The sequence below is a fragment of the Neomonachus schauinslandi genome, chromosome 6 (genome assembly GCF_002201575.2).
Source record: "Neomonachus schauinslandi chromosome 6, ASM220157v2, whole genome shotgun sequence".
Classification (NCBI taxonomy): Eukaryota; Metazoa; Chordata; class Mammalia; order Carnivora; family Phocidae; genus Neomonachus; species Neomonachus schauinslandi.
Genome location: NC_058408.1, coordinates 128,494,848 through 128,507,293, shown reverse-complemented (window position 1 = coordinate 128,507,293; position 12,446 = coordinate 128,494,848). Strand labels below are relative to the sequence as shown.

The following is a 12,446-nucleotide window of genomic DNA, read 5'->3' as shown; positions in this document are numbered from 1 at the left end:
TTCAGAACAGGAAAACCCACAGTAGCAGAAAGTAGATTAGTGGTTGCCAGGGAAAGGGGTTCGGGGGGCTCAGGAAGGGAACTACTAATTGATATAGGGTTGCTTTCTGGGGTGATGAAAATGTTCTGAAATAGACAGGGGTGACGGTGGCCCAATCTTGTGAACATGCTAAAAAACAGTGAATTGTATACTCTACAAGGGTGAATTTTACAGTGTGTGAATTGTATCTCAATAAAGCTGTTATTACTTTTTTAAAAAGCCTCAGAAACCACCGTCCCCTCAGAACAGGAAGTACAGTACGCCTCAGCACAGGACACTGTGTGCCGAAAGCAGACAGACCCGCATGTGGTCTAGCACTGTGGTCAGAACGGATGTCCAACCACAACTCCCACACCCAAGACAAGGCACACCTCTTTGCTGGTGGTAACCCCACTCTTCCTCACTCAAGGGGGCACAGTGATGTACAGATCAGGATAATTGTATATATTCTAATTTACCTGCTCTGAGAATAAACAATCTCATACTTTATTATTAGAAAACAATTGCTGGAGGGCGCCTGGGTGGCTCAGTTGGTTAAGCGACTGCCTTCAGCTCAGGTCATGATCCTGGAGTCCCTGGATCGAGTCCCGCATCGGGCTCCCTGCTCAGCGGGGAGCCTGCTTCTCCCTCTGACCCTAACCCCTCTCATGTGCTCTCTCTCATTCTCTCTCTCTCAAATAAATAAATAAAAATCTTTAAAAAAAAAGAAAAAAAAAAAAAAAGAAAACAATTGCTGGAAAAACACCCCTCAACAGACTTCCAAGGCTGATGATAGAGAAAGTGAGTCACATGCCTTCTGGACTAGGAGCTCACTAAAATATACTCTTAAATTCTTCCACTGGGGGGCGCCTGGGTGGCTCAGTTGGTTAAGCGACTGCCTTCGGCTCAGGTCATGATCCTGGAGTCCCAGGATCGAGTCCCGCATCCAGCTCCCTGCTCAGTGGGGAGTCTGCTTCTCCCTCTGACCCTCCCCTGTCTCATGCTCGCTCTATCTCATTCTCTCTCTCAAATAAATTAATAAAAAAAAATCTTAAAAAAAAAAAATTTTTCCACTGGAAACAGATCTTGGGTCAGTCAAGGGATAAGGAAGCCTCAAGGCTTCCCCCAAAGCTTTTAAAAAAAAAAGATAATTACACAGGCTAACATTTACCAAGTAATTACTATATGGCAGGCACTGTTCTAAGTGCTTTGTAAGTACTAACTCAATTAATCCTTACAATAACTCAATTAACCCACACAATAACCCTATAAGCAAGGTGCTATTATCCCCTTTTACAGATGAGGAAACTGAGTCAACTAACTAGCCTAAGGCCATCTGGAGGCAGTCTGGCTCCACAGTCTGCACTCTCAGTGATGATATTTCCAAGGACTTCTTCTTCTGGGATGACCACCACGGAAGGATGGCTGGTTAGACTTGTGTGCCACACAGCAACCGGCCAACAGTTCCCAGCCACCTGCCTGACATCTTCCGGGGGCCTACAAACCACTTCCTTCAGCCCTGAGCAGGCACAGCTATGCTTCCCTGGCTCCGGGCACACTGCGCGTGAGTCCTGCTCCACAGCAAAGGGAGCAACCAGTTCACAGACAGGGAGGAGACTAGAAGCTAAGCAAACCAGAGACCTATATAAGCTTTCAAGAAAGAAAACTGAAATGTTCCCCACGTGCCTGTGTTGAGTCAGAAGGCATATCTTCATGGATAAGCTGAGGGCACTGATGAAGAAATGTTGCCTACGCAATGTGTGGGGAACTGAGCCCTCGAATACCCTATTGATGGGGATGTCCACTGACAGAACCGCTTTGGGAGAGCAACTGGCACCATCTACCCCAAATTTCAAATGTACATACCCTACAACCCCACAATCCCTGATTCCGCTTCTGGGAATCTAGCACAACTGCAGAAAGAAATACATAGAACAATGTTCACTATAAAACAGCGTATCTGGTAAAAACTTGGATTTAACGGATGTTATCTATGGAGCAGTAGTTAAATAAATCATGGCCTAAAGCAATAACAGACAGGTGGGGTTTTTTTTGTTTGGTTGGTTTGGTTTTTGTTTGTTTTTGCAGTTCTATACTTACTTCTGAATGCCATTCCTCTCCTTTTGTTTCCTCTTCTTGAGGCTTTCCTAAACTTCGTCAACTCTCATGATTCTCTTACTGTTTAATAATCTCATTTCCAAGCTTTTTGGGTTTTGATTAATGTTATTCTTTCTTTTCTTTTCTTTTCTTTTTTAAGTAAGTAAGCTCCATGCCCAGAGTGGAGCCCAATGAGGGGCTTGAAATCACAAACCTGAGATCAAGACCTGAGCCGAGATCAAGATGCTTAACTGACTGAGCCACCCAGGCACCCCAACATGTAGGCATTCTTTTAAAAATCAAGGTAGATACGCAATACAGAAAGAAGTCTATGGGGGCACCCGGGTGGCTCAGTCGTTAAGCGTCTGCCTTCGGCTCAGGTCATGATCCCAGGGTTCTGGGACTGAGCCCCACATCGGGTTCCCTGTTCTTCCGGAAGCCTGCTTCTCCCTCTCCCACTCCCCCTGCTTGTGTTCCTGCTCTCACTATCTCTCTCTGTGAAATAAATAAATAAAATCTTAAAAAAAAAAAAGAAAGAAAGAAGTCTATGAAGGATGAAATAATGCATGTTGTAAAGTACTACATATAAGTTATCCCATTTTTATTTTAAAAACAAATGAAAATAAAGAACTATATCCATGACAACAATTTTATGTTTATATATAGGAGTTTATATATAGGAACTATTACTGTATCTATAAACATTCAGCATAAGCAGAAAACCCACCAAAAAACACACACCAAACCACAAACTTTCACTTTTTACTCTAAGCATTTCGGTCTGTATTATGTATGACTGTTACAAACGTGTCATTTTTGTGTAACTAAAAACTTATGTGAAAAGGTAAAAGGCACCTTAAAGCTCAAAGAAAAGCAGCAATCAGGTCTAAGGAAGGAAAAGGGAAAGAAGGCCATAGTGGACCTTGTGTTTTCTGCTTTCCCCCAACTCCCTGCAGGCACCGCAAGGGGATTTGCATATTTAAAAACAAAGGACTCAAGTAAAAAGAAAGAAGTACAGAGGATGAACTTCTTACACTATTCAACTCTATATTCAAATCCCAAAGAGCTACAGTGCTCCACCATCTCATGTGTCAAAAATATTAACCTCTCCCAGGGCGCCTGGGTGGCTCAGTTGGTTAAGCGACTGCCTTCGGCTCAGGTCATGATCCTGGAGTCCCTGGATCGAGTCCCGCATCGGGCTCCCTGCTCGGCAGGGAGCCTGCTTCTGCCTCTGACCCTCCCCCCTCTCATGTGCTCTCTCTCTCTCTCATTCTCTCTGTCTCAAATAAATAAATAAAATCTTTAAAAAAAAAAAAAAAAAATATTAACCTCTCCCAAATAAACCACAAAGGGGAAAATAACTTAGATCTGATCAATCAACTAAGTTGTGGTTTTTCTGTTGTTTCTGTGTTTGGTTGGATTTTAATACAACCAGGCGCAATTTTATTATTTTTTTTATTTTTTAAAGATTTTATTTATTTATTTGAGAGAGAGAATGAGATAGAGAGAGAGCATGAGAGGGGGGAGGGTCAGAGGGAGAAGCAGACTCCCTGCTGAGCAGGGAGCCCGATGCAGGACTCGATCCCAGGACTCCAGGATCATGACCTGAGCCGAAGGCAGCTTAACCAACTGAGCCACCCAGGCGCCCCAACCAGGCGCAATTTTAGATAAGGAAGATAATTTCAGAAATGGCAAACAAAAAAACAGCATGTAGGATTTTGAAAAACGTGCATATTTTCTCCACAAACGCATGCCTCTGATCTGTAAGAATGTGTAATAACACAATGTTACAACATAAGATCTGTCTTGCTTGATATTTAAAAATCAAAACAGACATGTTTTTATAGCTTTACTCTAGGATCCACCCTTCCAAGCCACAAATATTCTTGCAACGTCTCACATTCACTTTTACCTCTTCCAAAACAAGTTTAAATCAAATTCTTTAAAACACCTAAGATCATTAATCAAAACCTAGCCAAGGCACTCTGAGGGCAATGACAGCACCAGGAACAGACGATCCATCGCTCATCTATTTTCCCACAGAATAAAGTATGGAAAGAAGAAAGCCAAAAGTAAATAAATCCAAGCTATGGGAATGTAGCTGAGTAAGCGAGAGTATCCCAAAAACCCAGTCCATGCAAGACTGGTGATCTCCAAGTCTGAGACCATGACGTACTTTAATTCCCACACTGGGAAAGCCCAGAATTGTATCAACAAGCCACAGAATTGAATAGGATGAGATGTGTTTCTCCTTTCCTTACCTCCCAGGTTACAAGGTTCTGGATTTATTGATATTTCTTTGTTTGTGGCTTCCACATTACATGCAGTTTTTTGGCCAGACTTTGCTCCACGTACTGGAAACACAAAGGATGTCCAAAAGGGAGGTGCCCATAAGGCAGACCTCAGCCCGTCTGTTGTAATGCCACCAAGGAGATAGATCACAAAGACCCACTGTCACTGCTCCCTGTTACTCAGTGGCTGTTCTACCGTCCGTGTGGTTATGGTGGGATCGGTGGCCCCAGGGGTGCCCACGGTTGGGGTTATAGGGCAAAGAAGGAACCCACATCATGGCACCACCTGGATCCTGATGGTCCCTCAAGCATTGGTCCAATAGGAAAGCAAGAGATGCTCTCAGGTGAACGGATGGCCAGGCATTCAAAAGGCATTTGGAACTGTTAATCCAAAGTCACCTGGGATACCCGCAGTATGCTTAAAGAGTTGCCCGCTAGTGCCCCAAATCCATAGCTGGGCTGCATCCTGGGGGCTTGAAAGAGAAGGCTTCTCCTGAGGTCACACTGCCACCGAGGTCCGGAACAGTCAGCCCATGGCGACCCAGAGAACACCTCATGGTTGCTGTAGGCTGAGTGTGTGACAACAAACCAATGCTCATGGGGCCGAAAATGAGAGTAGAACCAAGACTTGGAATGGGGAAAGGAAAAAGTTCTAAGAACATGACTCTGTTCAGGTTGGTTATGGGGCCATGGAAGACTCTGAGAAAACAAAGTAACTGGCCAGCAGGCTTTCACTGGGGTGAAAACAAACATGTTCTTAAAATGAAACCACAGGGCAAACCAAAGCAAGGGGAAAGAAAGTTTCAGACTGGGTGAATAAGGCAGGCTCACCTGCTTATTGAACCACAAACTAAAAAAAATGCCTTTTTTTCCCAAAATGCTTGATGTTGGCTCACAAAGTCAGGCTGACTGGCAACATGTTAGCAAATCTGAGAGCAATCAAGATTCAGGATAGTAAAGCTTTCAACTGTCCCACCTAAAACTTGTTGTCAGAGAGGTTATTTCATACACTTCACAATGCTATGTTCTCGCTTCATAGGAAGGCTGACCTCAAACCCCGTGATAACGAGCATGAGCTGAGAGGGGAAGAGCAGGCACCGCTAAACCAGCATCCGCCCACCTCGGAACCACTGACATTATGGACCAGACAATTCTTTGTTGTGGGAGGCTATCCTTTGTCATGGGAGGTTTAGCAGCATCCCTGGCCCCGAGCTGTGACAACCAAAAATGTTTCCAGATGCTGACAAATGTCCTCTGGAAGGGGCAGAATTATCCCCAATTGTGAACTACAACTCTAAACATATAGGTTCACCATAAACATTTCCTACAGAGACAAAATTAAACTCAGATATAGGACAGAATCAAGGAAGTCACTTTTTTTTTTTTTAAAGGTTTTATTTATTTATTTGACAGAGAGAGACACAGCGAGAGAGGGAACACAAGCAGGGGGAGTGGGAGAGGGAGAAGCAGGCTTCCCGCCGAGCAGGGAGCCCGATGCGGGGCTCGATCCCAGGACCCTGGGATCATGACCTGAGCCGAAGGCAGACGCTCAACGACTGAGCCACCCAGGGGCCCCGGAAGTCACTTTCAAACTCCCCAAATCTCAGCTTCTGAACTTAATCTGAGAGCTGATACTAATTTACCAACAACCAAATGTACTCTGAGGACCACAAATAATAACAGCAGGGATCATTATTATTATACTTATAGCCATTAAATATATTCCAAGAGCTTTACATATAGGATGTCTTTTCACCTCACAGCAAACCTGTAAGGTATGTACTATTATCAATCCCATTTTAGAGATGAGGACACTGAGGCACAAAGAGGCTAGCAACTTGCTCCAGCATAGTAAGTAGAAGTCAGGTTTAGATCTCAGGTGGCCTGCCCCCAGAGCCCACGACCTCACCACTGGGTTGGACTATACTCCACTGTTCCCATACCGGAGAGCTCTTAGATCTGCACTATTAAGTAGTCAGTAGCCACATGTAGCTATTCAATTTAAATTAATTAAAATTAAATATCATACCAGTCTTGGAAAATAGTCTGGCAGTTCCAAAGTTAGGTATACACCCAGGAGAAATGAAAACATGTCTACACAAAAAACTTGTACACGCATGTTCATAGCAGCGTTATTCAAAGTAGCCCCAAAGTGGTAAGAGCTCAAATGTCCATCATTTGATGAATGCATAAATTAAATGTGGTACATTCACAGGACTAGATGTTAACTGGCTACAAAATGGAACAAAATGCTGATACATGCCATGATGTACTGATACATCAATAGGGACAAATCCGGAAACATTATGCTAAGTGAAAGAAGCGAGTCACAGAGGACCACCTCATGTATGATTCCATTTATAAGGAATGTCCAGAATAGGCAAATCCACAGAGACAAAAAATAGATTAGGGGCTGCGGGAGGTGGGGATAGAATGGGGAGGGACTGCTAATGGCTATGGGGCTTCTTTCTGGGGTAACGAAAATGTACTAAAATTAGATAGTGGGGGCGCCTGGGTGGCTCGGTGGGTTAGACGTCTGACTCTTGATTTCCACTCAAGTCATGATCTCAGGGTCGTGGGATCGAGCCCTGCATCAGGCTCTGCACTCAGCAGGGAGTCTGCTTGTCCCTCTCCCTCTGCTCTTCCCCCCACCCCCCACCCTCGCTTGCTCTCTCTCCCTCAAATACATGCATTAAACCTTAAGAAAACAAAACAAAAACAAAAATAAAATTAGATAGTAGATGGTACACAATTCTGTGACTTACTAAAAAGCCATTTTACATAACTTTAAAAGGGTGACTCTATTGGCATGTTCATTATGTCTCAATACAGCTGTTATAAAAAACTAAATGTCACCAAAAATTCAGTTGTTCATCTATCCTAGTCACATGCCAAGTGTCAAGAGTCACATGTGGCTAAGTGGCTCCCAAAACAGCGCAGATATAGATCATTTCTACTATCACAGAAAGTTCTACTGGACTGCACTGCTCAGATGAATGGATAAAAGGCCTCCTTACCATCTAACCACAGTCTACCTTTCAAGCGTCTTCTACTTCCACCCTCCTCTACACACCCACATAGGAAGCTTCCACCACAGACTATGAACCACCTCCAAATACATCCTCCATTTTCGCTTTCCAGGCTGGAACAGACTTGTTTCCCTTCCCAACCTTTAAAGCCTGGTCCAAATGCCTCTTCTGTGAAGCTTTTCCTAAATCCCACCTTCCCCTGGCCAGAGCAGAATCAACTGCTCCCACTGTCTTTTGTTTGCACATCTGTCCCTCTGGGTTAGAAATCATTATGTGTGCGATCTGTCTTTCCTACCAGATTACCAGCTCCTTGAGGACAGGGATTCGGTTACTCATCTGAGGGTTCCCAGTGCCCACCTGTGTAACAGGCTGCTGGAGAGCGGACATTTCAGTAAATGTTTGCTGAATTCTACTGAAAGGATTTACGGAAACTCGAGGTGTGGATTTGAGGTGTGGATTGCTCACTTTGCTATACAAAACAGACTAAGAAAATGAGGGAAAGGGAATTAAGAGTCTGGACATTCCATGTCCCGCTATTCTGCAAGAAGAAATGATGGTGATCACACTGAAATGCTGTTTTTAAGAAAGAAGAGTGGAGTAGAGCTTCTGGACTGAAAACCGGGGCACAGCTGGTGAGTAAGGGGAGGGGGCACAGGGTATACTATGGAGGGGCGAGGTAAGAAAAAAATATCAGGAATTAGGATGCCCATCCAACTCAAAGTTTTAAGCATGGCAGAGGAAAGGTAAGGACTGTGTCTCTAGAGGTTAGGCCGGGTGGCTTTACGGAAAAAGACATATGCTACTAAAATTTTATTTTAAATAACATGGTCAGATTGTTCTAGTTGAATCTAAGCAACAATAGAAAGAAAGAAACTCTATGTATCTCAATCATTATTTAACTAGGAGAGACAAATGTCAAGGCCTCACTGGCAAGTCCACTACTTTTTTATTCTTTATGGGTTTAAGGAATGACATCTGAGTTGTAGTAACCTATAAGAGAGTGAAGTCCAAGTTCCCAATCTCAGAAATAAGCTAGGCTGGTAACTTTCATCGGCCAGGATGGCAAGAAATGACCATTCCAGGGGAGAGCTGGTAACAGGGAAAGCAAGCTACTCTGTATTATGTACATATATAATACCATATTATTCCTGATATTAGACGCATATGTATAAAAAGGCTGTATTTGATAGAGGCATTTCAAGGGAAAAAAACCACAGTAAATCACCCACACCATGTTCAATACGGAATGAGTACAACGCGTCCCCCTCAATTCAGAGTTAGCTGGAAGCCCCTTGTTGAAATAAGGACAGTGAGTACCATAAGTGCATCCTATGTCAAAATGGTCTCTGAATTTTTTTTTCGTCACTGATTTCTACAAGCCAAAAATCAACAAAAACCCAAACAAAACAAAAACCAAATTAACTAAACAGTGGTGGATTCAGAGTTAATAATTATATAGTAACTTCCATGCCAAAGGTTAAAATTCAAAACACAAATCTCACTATAGGTATCTAGTACTCCTGGGCAGAAAGAGACAAGGGTATTAGGTGGGGATGTGAGTACTGGGTTGCGGGTGGTCAGGAAGAGGGAGTCCACTCATTACCAAACTTTCTCTTCTCTGAAGGAACGGTAACCATGTAATAGCTGCTGGTCAGTGCTAGCATCCACCCAAATGGAACAAAGTACAAAAGCCACCCTGTCCCCAAAATAAGTATTGGAAGCGCCAGAGAAATGATAAGAAATCGGCCTGTGATCGATAAACTGCAATTAGGGCATGACATTGAAGATCCCCTCCCACATCTTCTCACCAACTCCCAGGCTTCCGTGACCTGGTGGCAACCTCCACTTTCCATCCTTCCTCTGCCAAAGAAGTGGATCCGGTTCCCACTGTCAACTCGGAGGCCCACCACTGCTCTTCCATCAGGGTGAAACATCCACAGGCCCAGGGCACCGACCTCCTAAGGCTCCAACGTTCTTAAATCAACCCTCTAGCAGTGTTATTTACTGGATCTTGAGAACAACCTTTCTTTACTTAAATGTAGAAATAGATGCAAAGGCGAAGCAACAGTTCTATATTTTGTTCTGTCAACATCTACACTTTTTTTTAAAGATTTATTTATTTAGAGAGACAGTAAGTGAGCAGGGGGGAGAGGGGCAGAGGGAGAGACAGAATCACCAGCAGACTTGCCACTGAGGAGCCGGACGCGGGCTCGATCCCAGGACCCGAGCTGAAATCAAGAGCCAGAGGCTCAACCAACTGAGCCACCCACGTGCCCCAACATCTGTACTTCTTAACCTTACCAGTCCTAAGGGTTCTGACTTTTCCAATAAATAAAATTTATTTCTCCTGCCAGTTTATGATTTTAACTAGGAAAAGATCCCCAACAAACCCTAAAATGGAAGGGTCCAGCCCTAGGAAAAGGAATATACTGGGCCAGAAAATGAGCTCTATTCCTTTCACATGTTATTTCAAATATACATAAACAGATTTGGGGAGGGGAACAGATAAATAACAAACTGTGGTATACCCATACAGTGGATTATTCAGCCACCAAAAAAGGAATGAAGTACTGGTACATGCTACAATGTGGATGAATCTGAAAAACATTACGTTAAGGGAAAGAAGACAGACACAAAATGCCACAAATTGTAGGATTCCATTTATATGCAATATCCTGAATAGGTAAATCCACAGAGACAGAAAACAGATTGGTGGCTGCTAGGAGCTGGGGGAAAGGGAAATCAGGGAGGAACTGCTTAAAGGGTAGGGGGGTTTCTTTTGAAGTGATGAAAATGTTTGGAACTAGATGTAGTGGTTGCACAACATTGTGAATGTACTAAACACCACTGAACTGCTCACTTTAAAATGGTAAAAGGGTTTTAAATGGTTTCTGTTATATGAATTTCATCCCATTTTAAAAAACTAATTAATTTTTGAAATAAAGGATACTAGGGGGTAAAATAAGATGCATATGCAAAAAGGCAGCCCATAAACTCCTAAGGAAAAGATTAGTATTTTTGCTGGCACTCTGCTTCTACTCTTGATCACAGCGCAAAGTTCAAGTGCTAAGCTGTATAGACTCTGCCATCATGCCGTGTGTGAAAGTGAGTGTGTGTGTCTATTCCCTTCTGAAAAGACAGGGAAGAGAACAGAAAGTGAAGAAAATAGAATGGTAAAGCCCTGCCAAATGCAAGGGAAGGAGGGGTGATTCCCCCTACTGCACCCCACCCAACTTGGCACCAGGAGTAACGCTCCCATTAGGGTTTCGAAATGCCAACTGGAGCTGGAATCAGCACAAGCAAGCTTCTCTGCCTGGATAAAAAGCAAGCCACCCAGCAAGAAAAGCTGGGGTGCTCCATTTACTGCCCATCTTGGCATCAGCACCACCCTTTGCTCAAAAGCCCTGACTGGCCTAGATCAGCATCAGTGGCTGGCTCTCCCAAGCCAGCCAGCCTTACAGCAAGAGTTTGTTATAGCTCAAGCGTGCCCTCCTCCTGAGGGGTCCCGATCTACTTCATCCCACAGGCCTTTCAAGAGTCCGGGCTCCAACCTCTTGCCTCCAACACATTAAAAATGGAGCCAAGATGCCCTCGGAACTTTTCCCTGTCCAGTTTGAAATAAATATCTTCTCAGCCCCTCCTCCCTCTCAGGCCAGCTCAATAACCCACGTACCCCTACCCGCACACACGTACACACTGCATCACTGCCTCGGAGACCTGCTACACGGGGAGGGGCACGAATGCGCCCCCCACCATGCCTCGGCTTCGCACCACTATCCAGTCACAGTCATCCCAGCCCACCTGACCTAACTGCCCTCTCAAAGGGCCCCTCACTCGCTGGGCACCGTGCCTCTACCACTTCCCTGACACCAAAACAGGTGTCCCTCAGCTAAACACCGACGCCCCCTTAGATCCTGTCCACTCCAGTCATGGGAGCCCCTCGCGGGACCCCTCAACTCTTGGCAACAACACTCCTTCTGCCCCTCCAGCCAGGCAGCGACGCCGTCTTCAGCCCCCTCCAGCCAGGCCTCGACGACCCCCAGGCCCCCAGGCTGGCCCGGACGCCCCCTCCCCCTTACCTGCGGGGGTTCAGCCCTGGCTGACAGGGGGCTGGGCAGCGCCTGGAGGAGCAGGAGCGCCATGCCACCCAGGAGCCTTCTCCTCTCCATCCCCCTCCTGCTCCTGCTCCTCCGCCACGGCGCCGCCACCTCCCTCCTCCTCCTCCCTCTCCTCCTCTTCCCTCTTCTGCCTTCTTCCCTTCTTTTCCTGTTTCACTCTCCCCTCCCGCTTCCGGCTCTGCTCCACCCCGCCCCAGCCCAAACACCCTCCCACACACTGGGCAGGCTCTCCAGTTCCAGCGCTTCGTCGGCCCCTGCCCTTCGTCCATTGACCAAAATAGCTGTCAATCAAATAGAAGTCCCGCCCCCATGAAGACGGAAGACCAGAGGGATCCAGCCAATGAAAAGTGGGAGGAAGCCGGGCCATCTTGAGTGCTGCACGGCGGTGTAGATGCGTCCCACGCCACAGAGAGTGGCGGAAGTAGCTCCGATGGGGGCGGGGCCATCTGGTACGAACATTGAAAAGTCTAATTCAGGTGCAGCCATCTTGAGCGTGGCGGAAGTACTAGATTTCTACGCTTTAGCAAAGAGGAGTATTGTGATTCTAAAGAGTATTGGAAAAGAAGTTGTGTTTTAGAAGGTAACCGGGCGCTCCTTAAGAAGAAAACAACTGCAATCTAAAAATCTTTTGACGTCTTTTGTTTTGAAGCGCAGCCCTGGTACCAGGGTCCCTCTCCTTGTCTCAAAGTGGTAACTTAGGTCAATTTGAATTCTCTAAAATAGTACCTTTACCTGAGGCACGGTGCTGTGTAGCCCCAAGTTCCGGGAACATAATTCTATTGACCGTACCTCAGAAACAGCCCTGAAATTCATTCCCATTGTTTCCCTTCATATTCTCTTCTTCTTGCTAAATAAAAATGGTCTCCCTGCTGGCCCTAGTTGCCAATTCTTCC

At 45.2% G+C, this 12,446-nt stretch overlaps 1 protein-coding gene across 1 annotated transcript in view; it reads right to left on the bottom strand.

Moving 5' to 3' along the window:
• WBP1L (WW domain binding protein 1 like) overlaps positions 1-11,648 on the bottom strand; it is a 57,592-nt gene extending 45,944 nt beyond the window's left edge. Inside the window, exon 1 of the mRNA XM_021699596.1 lies at positions 11,515-11,648. Coding sequence (XP_021555271.1) covers positions 11,515-11,604 — 90 coding nt within the window. The 5' untranslated portion in view covers positions 11,605-11,648. The remainder of the gene's footprint in view (positions 1-11,514) is intronic.
• Between the last annotated feature and the right edge of the window lie 798 nt (positions 11,649-12,446).